Below are 17,101 nucleotides of genomic sequence, written 5' to 3'. Positions count from 1 at the left end.
TTATATCAAACTCAAAATAAATAAATTATTTTTTTAAAAAACCATTCAAATTATTGTAAGAAAATGTTAATTTTTTTGTTTTAGTCACATCTTTGCTTACATAAATCTAACAAGAGAATGTGAGGTATCCTTGGTAATTGGCCTATTTTACAAATTTGATAGAATTTTTACTTATTCCATTTCAATAAATTATAAGGAAATTGTGATATTTTAAAAACTTTGGCTTTTAAGAGCCTTGCTACAATTTTATCATCATTGTCTCAGACCTTCAAATAAGGTGTTTTTTATGTCCTTCAAAATTTAAAGAATACAAATTACTTTATCATGCACCTCTTATTATCAAGGTTTTACAAAAATGAGTAATTGTAAAAATTAAAAATTATAATATCTTATGATTGAATTTGTGGTCAATTGTATAAAACATACTATTATGTCATACTACTATATATATATATATATATATAGAGAGAGAGAGAGAGAGAGAGGAGAATGGTAAAGCGATCCATTCTATTTTTAGCATCATTGCACCCTTGGAGCCTCCATTCTTGTTCCTAGCTATTCCATGTTCCCAATTGGAGCTTCCATTCTTGTTCCTAGCTATTCCATGTTCCCAATTGGAGCCTCCATTCTTGTTCCTAGCTATTCCATGTTCCCAATTGGAGCCTCCATTCTTGTTCCTAGCTATTCCATGTTCCCAATTGGAGCCTCCATTCTTGTTCCTAGCTATTCCATGTTCCCAATTGGTATTAACATGAGTGCCAATAATATATATATACATAAATTTTTTGATGATTATAATAGATTAACATGTTTTAAAAGTGTATTCTAAGTGTGTATTTCAATTATACACCTTAGATATTATAATAATATTGTTGTTGTTTAATCATTCTTACAACTTTGGTTGTTATTTAACCTGGTAGTGTTTTAATTGCAAGCAACTAAATTTGTAGGTCTTCTGTATTTGTCACACTAAGAACTAGTTATTACTTTGGTATTTTATTTTGCTATCTAATAAGCAGACTGTGAGTTTTAATAAAGTGCCCCTATCACCATGTGATGTCTCTTTTTTGTAAGGACCTTTGTAAGTATTTCTAAATAAAAAAAGTAACAAAACAAATAAATTCTTTCATACTTTACCTGTCTTTAATACCAAATTGTATGTCTATGCTCCATCTCTCATGTATTTGTACTTCACTTGCCACAAAATAAATTTGGTTGAGACAGATACTAAAAATAATCATGATATTGTTGATGATCCGCTATGTTTCCCTCAAACTAAGAATCAGTCATAATACGGACAAAATAAAACACCGTAATAATCAGTGGCACTCTGGACAAGAATGTATTCATAATAAATGCTACAAAATAATCCATAATAAATGCTAGAATACTTCAAGAGAAACATGATCTATCTATTGAAGATCAGAGAGTGTACAAACTATAGGCAGCATCTTGTCAAAGACGAACAACTTTCAATCAATGATTTGGGGGTAAACATCACCATAACGATTATGTTATTCTCAATGACACTGTTGTTGTTTAATATAAGATCAAAATTGGCAACGTCCTGTGCATGCCTTGCAGCAAAGTAGGCTGTACCATCAACATGCAGTCTCTAACTCTACATTTTCATAGCCTGCACGGCGTTGTAACCACCTGCCTCAAGTTGCGCTGCTAGTGACATATCACCTGTCTTCACGATCCGTCCAGCCTCCTGCAACCGCATAGAATTCGAATAAAGAAATGGACATACAAATTCGAAGGTGTAATAGTGTTGGATCTAGAGCTGAAAGCATGAAAGTAAACCTATTATGAAAGCAACTACAGGTGAGCTGGATTTATACACAACTTTGTTTGAGGCCACGAGGTCAACTGATGCTATAAAATCATTCAAAGACGTTGCCTTACCATGATATGCACATAGGTGGGCATGATGTAATCCAACAGGCGCTGATAATGAGTGATCATAAGAATGGCATTGTTATCTTTCTTCAAACCAACAACCGCATTTGCGACATCTCGTAGGGCGTCAATGTCCAGGCCAGAGTCGATCTCGTCCAAAATAGCCATGTCCGCTTCGAGCACCTGCTTATCACGATCTCTATTCAGTGATCTAGCCCTTGAAATTACCACGTGTCATCATGCATATGTTGCTTGATAGGAGGTCATTAATTACTTCGTTATGGATATCTATCACTAATTGAGCACAACATCCAAATGTATCTCATTACTGGTTTTTAGCTCAAGTGTAATGAGGATAATAGGTCAAATTGGTAAACCAGTCGTAATCCAATTACTGGGTTTAATCCAAAAAAGCAACCACTTCATATCTGTGCTCAAGAACTAGGACGTCTGAAACAACTTCAACATCATATACTGCATTTCTAATTAAATAAAACGCCGTTTTCCAACTACTTACCGATAGTTGCAAGATTTCGTTTCGCTTCTTTTCACCTCCACTGAAGCCCTCGTTGACATTACGGTCCAAAAATCTTGGGTCCATGTTCAAAGCTGTAAGCTTTTCAGCAACGAATCCATAAAACTGTAAAAGGGAAAAAAAAACAGTTACTAGATCACCATAAAACTGCACCCAATAAAGTTCATGGAAAATCTGATCGACGTACATTACCATGAACTAGACTTACTCTTTCCAAAGGTTTCATGTATGGAACAAAACCAGTAACTGTCTGAACAACTTCAACTTCCATCAAAAGTTTTTAATTAAAAATACAAAATAAAAAATTAAATTAAATTAACTTAAATTTAAATTAAAAAGTAAGAAAGAAAGACGAAAACGAATAAACAAGACGACAAAAACAACACACACATGCATACAAGCAGGTCTTGTCAAATTACCTCAAGTGGACCAAGCTCCTCAAGCCCTCGTGCATTTCGCCTGGCATTGCAAGCCATGCGAAGAAAATCCATGTTGCTCACTCCAGGAATTTCAACTGGAGACTGGAAACTTAGAAAAAGACCACAATGACTTCTTTCTTCAGGTTCTTTATCAAAGAGGTTCTCCCCCTTAAAAATGGCAGTTCCTCCTGTCACTTCATAGTCTGGATGACCAACAAGTACCTGCGTAACCACCATGAAATTCAAAGATGAGCTGCCATGCTCTAGACGAAACCCCGTGAAATTACTTGCGACGGCAAGGTAGAAATGTTTCGATACAACAACTAAAAAAACATTAGGGCAACACAGCCTCAATGACATCTGGGGACTAGAAGAGATATAGAACATGAAAACTAATGTTATTCCAGTCCCAGAATGGCAACCTTAGATAGTGTGCTCTTCCCTGACCCGTTCTTCCCCATTATCGCATGCACCTGCATCACCAATGATCGGGACCAGTCAGGTACCTGCTCTCTCATTCTAACCAGGGAATCTAGTCTATAAGCGACTTCAGTGCAATTTCCAACACAAATAGAAGAACTAGAACGATAAAATTCCTAGTGCCGTTCTTCGCAATATAGCTTATAAATTCGGAGCAATTCGTTCGGTTGGCTCCATGCAGATTATTCGCTTCAACACCACGCATGGACATATTCGAGAACCACTTCCCTGCAATTTACAGAGACTCTGTCCATGCCATTTGTAATAAAAACTAGGGTCTAAATTGATACTCCACTACGAAGAAATCAAACTCACCTCCCCCTCCCGAATAACAAGATCCACACCATTCAGGATTTCTTGCCGAGTGTCGGCCACTACAGCCCTTAAACCCTGGACCTCAAGAATCACGCGCGCCTCACCCTTCGCTGCTGGCTCCTCTTCAAGCTGCGCGGACATTGCATTCGTTGACACAGTCACAGAGCTAGAGCTTCCTTCTCTCCATCTCCTCCGGCTTTGGGTCTTCAAGCTACCCACCTCTTCCCCGCACACCAGCACTCCTTTCTCCCGCAGTTGCACCCTTCCAGCAACAACGGGCACTCGCGCTCTTCCAACATCGCCAGCCCGTGCTGCCCCATTGCGTATGCTTGTGGGTAATCCTCCCACTCCAGCAGCGAAACGCTGGCAGAACGAAGAGCGGGACACCATAGCTCTCCCTCCTCACTACACTTCCACAGGAATCAAAGCTACGGGACACAGATTAACAACTGCTCTCGCAAACCCACAATACTGCAACAAGTTCGGCAATCTGGAGGCACCACTGGATTGGGGCCGAGGTTCGTAAGGATTACGTGCGCAGGCGCTGGAGCGCTGGCAATGCCGTAGCTTACGAGGGAGACGATAGAATTCGAGATGATATGCATCCCCACAATCCATCCATCTATATGGTAAGAGCTCAGTTTGGATGAATGCAAACTGATAGTCACCGTGAGCTTAGCTTGAGGAAAGCATGACATCGATTTGTATGCTTCCCAATGTCGCAATGCACTTTCAGAAATTCGTCTCCATTTGGTCTTGGTCGTGCCGTCAGTTTGAATACAGGGGAGGAAAGAACGACATAGAAACGTCATTGGTATTGTTGTGATATCATGCTGATGAAGTGAACTTTGTCGTTACACTGAACTCTTCCAATAGTTTGTGTTAGCAGAAACATTTACCAAGGAAACTGATACTCGAGGTGCTGCGGATTCGTTCAACGACGAAAGGAAGTAGTCGTAGACACTAGGAAGAAAACAGGGAGAGAGGGAGGGACCTAGAAGGTAGTTGGGAAGTCCATGGTAAGGTGAAGAAGCTTGCCTGCTGACATATCTAATTTTTTCTCACAAATTCAGAGTTCTCATGACATGCACACAATCGTATGCAGCCTGCTGCTAATAGTATGCCATCTCTCACATTCTATCCCTGGCTGTGTCCTGATAAGGCAAGCCAAATCGGTTGATTTGGGCAATTCAGGGTTACCGTAACTACGGCGTTACATGCATTTAAACCATTCGGATGATGTGTACAAATGGTAGCTGATGTGTACAACTGTAATTGAAGTTGATTTGTATATGGGAGACAGTAAAGAAGCATGGAAATCCATTTTGTGGCACCTCTGCTTGTTTTTAGAGATGCGACTTGGAAGCTTTCGTACAAAAGTGAACCATTTTCAATATTGTGGGTCATACACTACATCAATTTGATATCTGCCCAGGTTTTGGAACCTCACCAGGTCAATCAATAAGCATCGTTCTCAGGAATCTATTACAGACCATGATCCGACGAGCGAGGAAATGGAGGCAAGTCTCACAACACTCGAGTAGGACAATGAACACCCAGGAATTGTTTTCCTGATATAAGTCGTTAAGTCTCCTTCATTTCAGCTAGCTCATCTTCTCCAATGCCAAGAGCCGTAGGCAACTTCACTGACGAGGGTCCCTGAAATTTGAACCTGCGGAAGGCAACAAGAAGGTATTGAGATTTTTCTCGGAGTGCTAAGCCAATTCTCGATCTAAGCCTATCATCCTGGAGCAGAGATTCCACGAAATCCGTGTGCAGTTCCACTTCCATCATATTTCTCCAGAAAAGCTGCAACGTATCTAGAGCAACATGCTTATATTATTTTGGCCGCCGTTCTCTACTTGGAGTTTAACAGACACATACCCAGCTGCCGTGTGAACAAATCAAACTTACTCCGAGTAACCAATTGATGTGAAAAAAATTCTTTTGTTTGCCGCCAAAAGTTTAAAATTTTATGCAGTTTTTGTCTTCAAAAAAGGAAATTACCGGCAATTATAGCTGATAGGTGTATCTTCTGTGTTGAATTCTGCAACCACCCCTCCCTGTGACTTTACCAAGGGGGCATACCCTGCAGCAGGCTGCACGCAATCAATGAGAAGAATTCAACCAAATTTAGTTGCATGTGATGCTCACGCTCATATAATAGATTACTGTTGCAACTTTTGATATCTAACTATAACCTAGTGATACTGAAACCCCCTCATAATCTGAACTTCTTCCACTGAAAAGATCACCACTAAGACTTGTGAAGATCCTCTTTAATTTCAGCAATCAATAATAAAGGCTAGCATGGGTTACATACAGAACAATGTGCCTCTGTCGGGCAAGTGATTTTAAATAAGTGCCAGCCTGTTTTAGACTACCAGAAGTGGTTGAAAGAAGGGTTAAATAAACTCCAATTTATTCATGTAGCGAGTGCGTGATCACCAACAAACTAGCAATTACTAAAGTTCCAAAACGTACTATCAATTAGATGGGTTTAGTACTCACGTAGACCACAGCCGAAGTCCCAACTACCAAGAGCAAGTCGCATCCTTGCAGCGCATCATCGGTACGCCTCAAAACATCCCGCTCTAGACACTCTCCAAACCAAATAACACGAGGCCGCAGTAAGCCATTGCACTTATTACAACGAGGCAATTGCATTGATGGGATATTGGCTTCATGAACAGTGTCTGGTGCTCCCTGAAAAAGCCCAATAGAGTTTAAACACACGCATCATCAGATTCGATAGAATTCAAGTATTTCTAAATTCTTTCGTGTGATCCTTGCGCAAGGTCTATACTAATTCACCCTATGTCGTTCCAAATTTATCAGATGTCCTGGAAGAAACTTGAAAACCTGAAACCACAAGCTTACATAACTACCTTTTTAGCGCGCACGTATCCCTATATGTTTCGGATCCCCTTAATTTTATTTGAAAAACTACATCCTTTGGCGCTGAGTGCAAGCCAGATCCATCAACCTCATGCTGATTGTAGCCAGGCCAGTGGTCGTGACTACAGCAGTACGAATAACGGAACCCAACTCAAATCCAACTGCTTCAGTCTACAAAAGAGAAAACACTCTATTCACATTAAAAGTAGATACTCATGTTCAATCAAACTAAATCGTAAGTACCTTGCCATCGAGAGCTGGACATATGGGCATGTTCCTATTCGCTTCCACTGCCTTGCAATGACAACAGCGAGTCTCCCACAAGGAGCCGTGAAGCTCAACCACATCGGTGCTACCAGCTTTGGCATGGAGCCCATCAATGTTCTGCACCACATTAATACAATAAGAGGAAAGCAGACAAACAATCAGAAGCGCTACATGCCCAGTTGTAACTTAAAGCAAGAAGCAAATGATACGTTGTAGGGTTGGAGCATTACAACAGCTACATACAGAACGATGCTCTTAAAGCGCCAATGTGAAAATGAAACCATACTGACACTGAAAAACCCAATCGCGGCAACCAAATAGGCAGGTTGACAAATCTTTATGAAACACACCAAAAGAGTTCATCTTGAGGTAAAACGAAGCACCTGAGTGAGGAGAATGAAGTCTTTCCCTAGGCGTCTGCATCTCCTCTGCAATGCAGCTACAGCGTAGTGGCCTGCATTAGGTGAAGCTCCAGCAACGATAGTTCTGCAAGCAACCAATTTAAATTCGAACATTCTTCTCAGAAGAATACATTTGTCATATAAAATAAATGCAACAGTGAGGCGAATGTTCATAAACAACCAGCAAATCAGCATTAATTCTAGTTGAACTTTAACTAGAGCTCACCAAATGTCGAAAGCAATGTTAATAGGAAGAAGACTCGAGCAATGATGGGATAAGAATGGCCAATATTGAGGCATACCTACGATAATGATAAAACTCCCATACTAGGGAGGGATTTGCTGCGAAAGCACCCGGGGTAGCAAGTTCCTTTCAAAATACAAAAGTCGAATCAATAAGCTGGAAGCTGCTTCGGAACACTTAGGCAGGATCCACGAACACATGATTCCGCCTAAGTTGCGAGGTAACCAAGTGAATCTGAAGCACTAAAAATAAATAAATAAATAAAAATCATGAAGGAGAAAGAAAATGCACTTACTGTAGCATCGAAGTCGCGCCACAGGCCACCTTCTCCACGGAAAGTTGGAATGCCTGATTCCGCTGATATTCCTGCTCCTGTCAACACAACAACTTTCTGCATCGTCTCCATAAACACACATTAGAGATCAAGACAAGGCAACACATGGAACACTAAATGACATGAAACAACATAAGGGTTTTCGGAATTGCCTTTGAGACGAGTTTCATTAAATCCTAATCTCCTAAGGTGATCCAAAAAAAAGTGAGAAATTCACATCATTAATCCACTTCAACACCAAGGAAGAAAAAAACTGCTTCGCAATACAAAGACAATGACCTTGGCATGTTGAAAGACCGAACTGAACTCCTCTACTGAGTCACTCATGAGTCTTGTCTGTTGTGATCGGACCCTGCACCTCGACACAGGTTTCAATTCATCAGCTCATCTGAACCCCAATTACAATCGGCACCGTTGCTTTACCGACACATTCAAGCCGGTCGAGTAAGTGTCCCAATTGAGCACCACATCAAAACAATAATACAAACGCCCATGATTAGGGTTACAGATTGACACACTTCAACAACAGATCCCCACTCACAAACATTGGGCTCACCCAAAATTACAAAGCCCACGCCGATCGACTTCACCATGGCTTTACCAAACCATATACACAACAGCTAAAATACACAAGATTGAGAACAAGCATACAGCATTTGATCTACCAGTTCATCTCCCGAGCTTAGCCAATTCTCATCCATAAAGGAGAATAAGCCAGAATAGTATGTGCAAGGAAAACCCCACATAGTTAGTTACTGAGACCCCAGATACCTCACCTGTGAAGGTTGTGAATGTGCCAAATGTTACGAAGCTTAAACGCCGAGGCTGCGACACCAGCACGAGGCATAGATACGCAACAAAACAGGCTTGCACCTTCAAATCACGATCAAAGAACCCCACTGCTCCAAAATCACCCCCACGCAAACTATAAGTATAAATACACTCACATATATAAATATATATATATATATATATATATATATGTGTGTGTGTGTGTGTATAATCTTTCCCAAATATATATATATATATATATATATATATGTAAATCTTTCCCGACTAATGCCGACACAGAGCTCATGACCAGTGATGGGACCACAGAAATTTCCAAACGGAAACAAACAAACGTGGGACATGCAAAAGGGCCTGAAATAAGATCTTGAGAAGAATATGAGCTAAAGATGAAGATGTGCTCCCACCGACACTGCAAGCATCCACTTCCACAACCCAACTGCAATTTCATGCTGACGCCACAAAATGTAATCTCAAAGCTGTATTGACCGATTTTTTGTTCCATTGCATATTGTATGGAGATGGCACTAAGATCATCTCGCTGCTGAACTAATTCGGATGCTAGCTCGAAATGGACTAAACCCCACAAAAAATAAAAAAATAAAAAAATAGTAAATTAGTATATTTGCATAATCACTAATGCCCAAGTAATAATTTCTTTCATGACTTTTATATATTGTACTGGTTATGTTTATGAAATTTCTTAATTTAATGGACTTTTTAATCTAAATATTGGTTTCCATTTAACACCTACATTACATTTTTATACAAATTAAAACCTCAAAGTATGCATTATTAACTAATTATTTGAGGCTTCTTATTCTTCGCTTAGTATTTTTTTTTTAGTAAATTCAGATATAATCAGCATATAATCAGCATATCAATGCTAAATTTTGAAATAGATGTTACAAAAACTGTGTGTGTGTGTATATATATATATATATATATATATTATTGTTAATGTCACCACAATTTGTCATTCAATCAAAATATATTTTTAGATTTTTTTTAATTCCAAGAGATATATATATATATATATATATATATTTGAGAGGTTTTAAACAAAGGTAGCATGTAATAAATAAAAAGTGATAGTGGCAATAACAAAACTTTGGTGACAATAGCAATATTATATATAATCTATACATCTATATAAGCAATAAATATTATCAATTAATAATATTTAATTATTATCAAAGTTTTTATATTTTTTCAATTAATATATATATATATATATATATATATGTATATATATATATATATATATATTCCATGTATAAAAAAATAATATATTACTTTATATTATAATGTCAAGGATAAGAACTTGATAAAAACAAATAAACAAGTGAGACTTTTCTCAAAGAAAGATGACAAAATAGAAATAACTAAATATGTATATTAAGAAAGAAACTGGAATGGTTATTGCCAAAAGACAAGAAAACTAGAGACCCTTGAAACTAGACTAGAATCAAGAAAAGAATTGACAAGAGTGAAGAAGGCTTCACTCTTGCCTCTATATATACTATCTATCCAGGAGCTACATAGCAACATTCTATAGGACCTCCAAAAATGTGTTGACTTTGCACAACACATATCTTAACTTGCAAGGCAAGTTTTTTATATAGGCACCACATAGTTAGCTTTTTCCACAAGCTACCAACATGTGTGGGACGTGGTTAACTTGTTGACCAAGTTTCTAACCTACCAATCAAGTATAAATACATGTAAAGTCAAAGCAATGTCTATCGAGCTTCAAGGAAGCTTCTCTAGAAGATATTATGAAATTAATCTACTTTTACCTACTTCTACCTATTCATATCATGTAAGTAATAATTACAATAAATATATGTTTATAACTGTCAAAGACAAAAACTTGATAAAGACAAATAAACAAGGAAGACCTCTCTCAAAGAAAGATGACAAAATAGAAATAACTTGATATGTATATTAAGAAAGAAACTGGAATGGCTATTGCCAAAAGCCAAGAAAATTGGAGACCCTTGAAACTAGACTGGAAGCAAGAAAAGAGTTGATAAGAATGAAGAAGCCTTCACTCTTGTTTCTATATATACTATCTAACTAGGGTCTTCAAGCTAACAACATGTGTAGCACATGGCCAACTTATTGACCACGTTTCTAATCCAAAAAGTCAATTAAAGACACCTATAAAGTCAAAGCAGCATCTATAAAGCTTCTAGGAAGCTTCCATAATAAATATTATAGAATTAACTTATTTTTACCTACTTTTACTTACTTCTACTTATTTTTACATGTAATTACTAGCTTACATGCATATGTCCATGACATTACCTCCCCCTTCTAGGGATGAGTTCCACGAAGAGCGGTCATCATATATTGAGAAAATCTATGATGCAACGAATTGTATTCGTCACATACTCTGATCTTTGTTTTCTTCGAAGATGATTGATAGGGCCTCTCAACCATTGGTAGTGTCCCATACGAGGGCGGGAAGACCATCTAGTTATTTGATTGTTGTTGAGGCCTTCATAACTTCCTTCGAATAAAACATTTGGAACACCGTCAAGAGTTCTTTCTACCTCTAGTATAATCACCAAATATTGGGAGTTCCTTTTAAGGTCGTGATACCAAACGCATTATGTCTCACCATCTATTCGAGGAAGAACATGTTGTTCTTGAAGATCTTCATCTCGATTACATTGTCTTGAAGGTTGTGACAATCATAATGTCTTATCCGGCAAGTCAGCAAATAGAGGCTCTTGAGTCGAATCCACTGGTAGTTGGTTCTCTATCTCCTCAGCGTCACAACTACAAAGAATCTACATACAAGAATTGGAAGTAGAATGTTATCTTGTTTAGATCTTGTTTCTTTTATAAGGAAGGTTTTCATCTTGATTTTGATGGATGTCGTCGATGAAAAGACTCCTCCGCCTTTGCTGCACTTGCAAAATTCTTTACTTTCTCCCATGTGTGTTCACTAATATCATATCCATGCCAATAGATAAGATATTCCAATTTATTTTGACACCGCCTTGAATCTAAGACTTCTTCTACTTCAAATTCTTTATTATTGTCCATTTCTATAGGAAGAGATGGAACTTATCTTCTTCTTGGTATATCCAATGTCTTGTATGGTTTAAGAAGAGACATATAGAATACTAGATGGATTTTCATTGACTCTGGTAGGTATAAACGATATGCAACTAGATTGATTTGTGTAGAAATAGAGAATGGTCTAAGCTTTCGATAGTCCAACTTGTTACAAAGATGAGTGGTCTTGATATTGCGATGAAGTAACCATACCTTACCACCCATGAATAATGGTGGTTGTTCCTTTCGATAGACATCTGCATTGACCTTTTGTTGTTCTTGAGCTTCTTTTAACTACGCCTTCATCGTTGCATGTAGCTATGACAAATGAATTGCCAAATCTTTCGCAACAAGATTATCAACTTTTGAAAAGTCAAAAGTATTAAGTCGTGGATGATAACTATAATTGGTAAAGAAAGGTGTTTGTTTTGTAGAAGAATGTACCATGTTATTGTAAGCAAACTCTATCAATGGCAAAAGAGTTGTCCAATCAACTTCTTGGTAGTTGATGGTACATCTTAAATACTATTCTAAAACTTGATTAATACACTTTATTTGTCCATTAGTTTGAGGATGGCATGCCAAAGATAGTTTTATATCCACTTTTAGAATCTTGAAAAGAGTCTGCTAAAATCTTGATATAAATTGAGTTTTCCTATCTGATATAATATCCTTAGATAATCCATGATAGCGATAGATATTGTCAAGAAAGAACTTAGTTGTTTCTTCACGTGTGATAGATTTTGTACATGGTAAAAAATGTGCCATTTTGATAAAACTATCTACTATCACAAATATAGAATCATAAAAATGTGAGATTGAAAGATCCATGATGAAATCCATAGAAATAGAAGACCATGGTTGTTCTGAAATGGATAATGGCTGAAGAAGTTTGTAAGGTCAATGACAAGGAGTTTTTGATCTTGAACAAATATCACAAGATTATACAAAAACTTTGACTGCCTTCTACATTTGGGGGCACCAAAAATCCCTCAATATTAGTTCCAAAGTTTTATTGTTTCCAAAATGTCTTGATGCTGAAAAGTCATGACGAGCTTGAAGAATACGTAATCGAGCTTCACCTTCTAAAACATATAGGCGTCCCTTGAAATATAGTAGATTGTTCTTGAATTCAAACTTGGAAGTATCATGAGACTATAAAGGGTTTCTCTTAATATCACAAATAAGAGGATCAGAAGACATATTTGACTGAACTTGCTCAATGAAAGTTGAATCAACAGTTAGTATTGATTTCATTGCTTGAAGACGAAGATACTATGGCTTCAAGAAAATTGTCCATTGTTGATCGAAAGTAACATCTTCTTCCTTTGGTATAAGATAAGATCATCTAAAGAGTGCATCTGAAAAACCTTGTTGTTTTCCTAGTCGATAAGTGATCTTGAATTCGAATCATGACAAAGACATACTCCAACAGGCTTGGCGATGATTCAAAATATGTGCTAACATAAAATATTTAAGATTCTTGTGACCCATATACACGGTGACTAGTCTAGAAGCACTTTCTAGATAATCGTGCCATTCTTGAAATGAATCCACAATTGTAGGAAGTTCTTTGTCGTAGATCTTGTAGTTGATGTCGAATGCTGAAAAATTTTTGGAATGAAAAGCTATTGGATGAAGTTTATCATCTATTCCCACTTGTGATAATACGACACCCAAAGCAAAGTTTGATACTTCTGTTTCTATAAAAAAATAGCTTAGAAAATCGACGTGATATAAGATTGGTGCAAAAACAAAGGCTATCTTCAAAGCTTCAAATGCTACTTCTACTTCTTGATTCCATTGAAGTTTGTCTTTACAAGTTAAACGTGTAAGTGGAGCTGCAACTTGAAAAAAGTCTTTGATGAAGATCCGATAGTAGTTGGTAAATTCCAAAAAGCATTGGACATCTCTTATTGTTTTCGGGATCTTTCAATCCATAATAGCTTGAACTTTCTTAGGATCCATCATAAATCCATCATTTGAAATGATGTATCCTAAGAAGTCAACTTAAGTAGTGTAAAATACACACTTTTCTATCTTGGCATAGAGTCTCGTATCTCTTAGTTTTTGTAATACATGACAAACATGAAATTCATGTTCTTTTATGTTCTTAGAATAGATTAAGATGTCATTTAGGTAACAAACAACAAAATCATCTAAAAACTTCCAAAAGAAATTATTTATTAGATATTGGAATGTTGTTGCTGCATTTGTAAGTCCAAAAGGCATGACATTGTATTCAAAATGTCCATACCTTGTTTGAAATGCAGTCTTCCATTCATCTCCTTCTTTGATGCGTACCAAATTTTATGCTCCTCGTAGATCTACTTTTGTATAGATCTTAGCTTGATTCAACTAATCAAGGAGTCCAGATATCAAAGATAGCGGGTACCTGTTTTTGATAATGATTTTATTGAGTCCTCTATAATCGACACACATCAGCAATGATCCATCTTTTTTCTTCACAAATAAAATTAGAGCTCCTGTTGGAGATTTGGAATGGTGTATGAAGTTCTTGGCTAAATTCTCTACAATATACTCCTTGAATTCAGCCAAGTCATTTTGAGATAAATTGTAGATTGGTCCAAATGGCAGTTGTGCTCTTTCTTGAAGGTCAATTGAGCAGTCATAGCAACAATGTTCCGGAAGAGTATTCGCATCCTTCTTCTCAAATACATCTTGAAAATCTTGATATTGGCTTAAAATGCCACTTGAAGTCTTTCCACCAATAGAATAGATGTGGCATAAATGACACAAGGTGATCTTTTTTTTGCAACATGCAAGGAAGCTCTTGCATCTACAAATACAAGTTTAATTGTACTAAACTTATGACTTTTCACTTGATTAATTACGCTGTTAGTTATACTTTTAGAAAAATCAAGACTATGAGAAGTCCAATCTATTTTAGGATTATATTTTTTTAGCCATGATAAACCTAAAATGACTAGATTAAAAAGAGATCTAATGATATTAAATATTACAAAGCTATTATGATCATTAGTTGCTACTTCTATAGGAAGTGTTTAATGAGTAACATCTCTTGAAGACAACAGACGACCATCTATGACTTCTATATGAACAAGTTTAGTTTTCTTCACTAAAAATATGCTATGTCTTTTAACAAATTCTTCATGTAAGGAACATGTTGAGGCTCCTGAATCTAGCAAGGTAGAGGCTTTGTGATGTTTAGGTCCTAGAATAATATTTATTGTAAAACATGGAGAGGGTTCTGAGGAGAGGATAGGACCTTCACTAGGTATTGTACAAGGTTCCAACCGCACGGTCCCTATTATAGCTGGACAAATTTGTTATCCGATATGCTATCTTCTTTGATAGCCATACTCTTAATTTTATGGTTGTGTCATTTTTTTGAGTAATGTTGAGCAGTGTACTTAGGTTCTCCAGAATATAAGCACAATCTTTCATGACGATGATGACTCTTTTCTTACTGAAGAAGAGGTTTGAAATGTACCACATCAATTTGCATATCTTCTACTTCTGAATGTATGTGTTGAAGAGATGTTGGTGTTGCCATTCAATTATAGTAATGTTGAGGTCCACTTGTACGTATGTCATATCAAAATTTAAAAAGACAACTGTCGCACTTTGCAGCAAAGTCAATTGCTTGACTCAATGTTTGAGGATCATGTAAGTTGAGCATTAGTTTTTTTACCTCATATTGTAATCTGTAGAGAAATTGGCTAATAAGTGCAGCATCATCCCACTTGATATCACTGGTAAGTTGTCGAAATTGTGAAGCATACAATGTTACTGATCGATTGCCTTGTCACAAAATATGGATCTTATTAGTTGCAACACGAATTGCATCATGTTCTCCATACATGGATCAAAACTTCACCAAAAAAGCTTCTAGATTATCCAATATTGGATCTTGTTAGTAAAAAAAAAGATGAAAACCATGATAATACTGAACTTGAAAGAAACATACCAATGAATCTAACTTACGATCCTAGAGTTAGATAGTTTTGGAGTTGAAGTCCAACTTGTTGACCACGTTTCTAATCCAAAAAGTCAATTAAAGACACCTATAAAGTCAAAGCAGCATCTATGAAGCTTCTAGGAAGCTACCATAATAAATATTATAGAATTAACTTATTTTTACTTATTTTTACTTACTTCTACCTATTTATACATGTAATTATTGGCTTACATGTGTATGTCCATGATAGTGATATATAATTAAAATCTTATTAATAAATTATATTTTTATCTTTTTTTAAATTAATATATCTAATATCAAAATAAATTTAATCATCATTCCTAGATCAAAATGATCATAACTATAAAAATCATAATAATCATATCAAATATTGGTACTTAAATATTTAAAACAAAAAAAATTATTATAATAAATAATTGACTTATATAATGTAAGGCTTTTAACAAAGTATCTTGAATCAAAACCTATTTGCTAAAAGCTTAATACTATCTAATTACTTTTATTTTGTAAAAAGAACTAAATATATTTTTTAGAAATTTTATATATATATATATATATATATATATATATATATATATATATATATATATATATATATAAAGTAATTTTAAGACATTAATTTTTATTTTGTAAAAAGAATTAAATATATTTTTTAGAAATTATATATATAAATTAATTTTAAGACATTAATTTTTATTTTAAAAATATTACATTAGAACCATGAAATATAATGATAATTTATAATATCAATTGTAATATAATTTATTATTATAAAAATGAGTAAAATAAATAATCTTCATTTAACTCATAAATTTAATAACTTTTGATTTTAAAAAAATCTAAAAAACTAAAATAAAAAATATATTATTGTTATTTTTATTTATTGTGATGTTTAGCATTGAAATTAAAAAAAATTAATAATTTTTTTTAATTATAATTTTTAGGAATAAAATTTATAAGCTAAATAAAAGTACTTAAAAATCTAGATATATATATATATATATATATATATATATATATATCTTAAAATAAGTATAAATAATATAAAGATAAAAACTAAAAATTGGAATCAATTTTTAAGTTCATTGTTTCCATGATTTACTTAAAAATTACTAAATTAAAAAAAAAACTTCAAGTCTTTTCATTTATAGTATCAAAATTAAAAGTATATGTTTAATTTCTAGACTTGTGACAAATACAATATTATATTTATAGATAAAAATATCATATATAAAAAATATACTATATTAAAATATATATATAAATATCAAGTATGCTGCTAGTTGTTGTGTACCATAGTTGGAGTTGTTGTGATATATAGAGAAGGTGGTACAATGTTCAAAAATCCAATATTGATTGTACACTAACTGATTGTAAGCATTAGATTTAAAAAACCCCATGTAGGAGTCACTTTGGCTTTGTAAAAGACAAAGTAATAATTAATTCCATTTAAAGTGATACCACCAACTTTGCCTTTATTGGTC

At 35.3% G+C, this 17,101-nt stretch overlaps 2 protein-coding genes and 1 pseudogene across 4 annotated transcripts; all 3 read right to left on the bottom strand.

Moving 5' to 3' along the window:
* Nucleotides 1-1,452: 1,452 nt before the first annotated feature.
* On the bottom strand, nt 1,453-4,104 carry LOC112294036 (putative ATP-dependent transporter ycf16). Its single transcript, XM_024544127.3, has 6 exons — nt 3,652-4,104; nt 3,279-3,329; nt 2,857-3,078; nt 2,420-2,542; nt 1,909-2,085; nt 1,453-1,714 (listed from the first exon to the last, which is right to left on the bottom strand). The coding sequence occupies exons 1-6, from the start codon at nt 4,039-4,041 to the stop codon at nt 1,622-1,624; spliced, it is 1,056 nt and encodes a 351-aa protein (XP_024399895.1). The 5' UTR covers nt 4,042-4,104; the 3' UTR covers nt 1,453-1,621.
* Nucleotides 4,105-4,908: 804 nt separating this feature from the next.
* On the bottom strand, nt 4,909-9,016 carry LOC112294038 (NAD-dependent protein deacylase). 3 transcript variants are annotated; one of them, XM_024544135.3, is made up of 10 exons: nt 8,992-9,016; nt 8,572-8,694; nt 8,075-8,147; nt 7,757-7,852; nt 7,520-7,587; nt 7,200-7,302; nt 6,793-6,933; nt 6,163-6,357; nt 5,659-5,750; nt 4,909-5,323 (listed from the first exon to the last, which is right to left on the bottom strand). In XM_024544135.3, exons 2-10 carry the CDS (start codon nt 8,640-8,642, stop codon nt 5,236-5,238), a joined length of 927 nt encoding a protein of 308 aa, XP_024399903.1. In that variant the 5' UTR covers nt 8,643-8,694; nt 8,992-9,016; the 3' UTR covers nt 4,909-5,235. The 3 variants fall into 3 exon arrangements, with proteins under 3 accessions (XP_024399903.1, XP_024399904.1, XP_090100033.1); XM_024544136.3 differs by lacking the exons at nt 8,572-8,694; nt 8,992-9,016 and adding an exon at nt 8,352-8,570; XM_090243907.1 differs by lacking the exons at nt 8,572-8,694; nt 8,992-9,016 and adding an exon at nt 8,461-8,562.
* Nucleotides 6,403-6,513, bottom strand: LOC112294915 (U6 spliceosomal RNA; annotated as a pseudogene).
* Nucleotides 9,017-17,101: the final 8,085 nt, after the last annotated feature.

Source organism: Physcomitrium patens, chromosome 17 (assembly GCF_059467195.1).
Source record: "Physcomitrium patens ecotype Gransden chromosome 17, ASM5946719v1, whole genome shotgun sequence".
NCBI lineage: Eukaryota > Viridiplantae > Streptophyta > Bryopsida > Funariales > Funariaceae > Physcomitrium > Physcomitrium patens.
The sequence above is the reverse complement of the archived record's forward strand: the minus strand, read 5'-3'. Positions and strand labels throughout refer to the sequence as shown.

What these genes read in the sequence shown, in the direction of transcription:
- LOC112294036 (XM_024544127.3), bottom strand. Translation starts at nt 4,041, where the DNA reads ATGGTGTCCCGCTCTTCGTTCTGCCAGCGTTTCGCTGCTGGAGTGGGA. An exon ending in TTGTTATTCGGGAGGGGGAG is followed by an intron (nt 3,330 to 3,651) that starts GTGAGTTTGATT and finishes TTGGTGATGCAG; the next exon opens with GTGCATGCGATAATGGGGAA. An exon ending in CCACCTATGTGCATATCATG is followed by an intron (nt 1,715 to 1,908) that starts GTAAGGCAACGT and finishes ATGCGGTTGCAG; the next exon opens with GAGGCTGGACGGATCGTGAA.
- LOC112294038 (XM_024544135.3), bottom strand. Translation starts at nt 8,642, where the DNA reads ATGCCTCGTGCTGGTGTCGCAGCCTCGGCGTTTAAGCTTCGTAACATT. An exon ending in ACTTCATTCTCCTCACTCAG is followed by an intron (nt 6,934 to 7,199) that starts GTGCTTCGTTTT and finishes AATGTGGTGCAG; the next exon opens with AACATTGATGGGCTCCATGC. An exon ending in CCTATCAGCTATAATTGCCG is followed by an intron (nt 5,324 to 5,658) that starts GTAATTTCCTTT and finishes TGCCTTCCGCAG; the next exon opens with GTTCAAATTTCAGGGACCCT.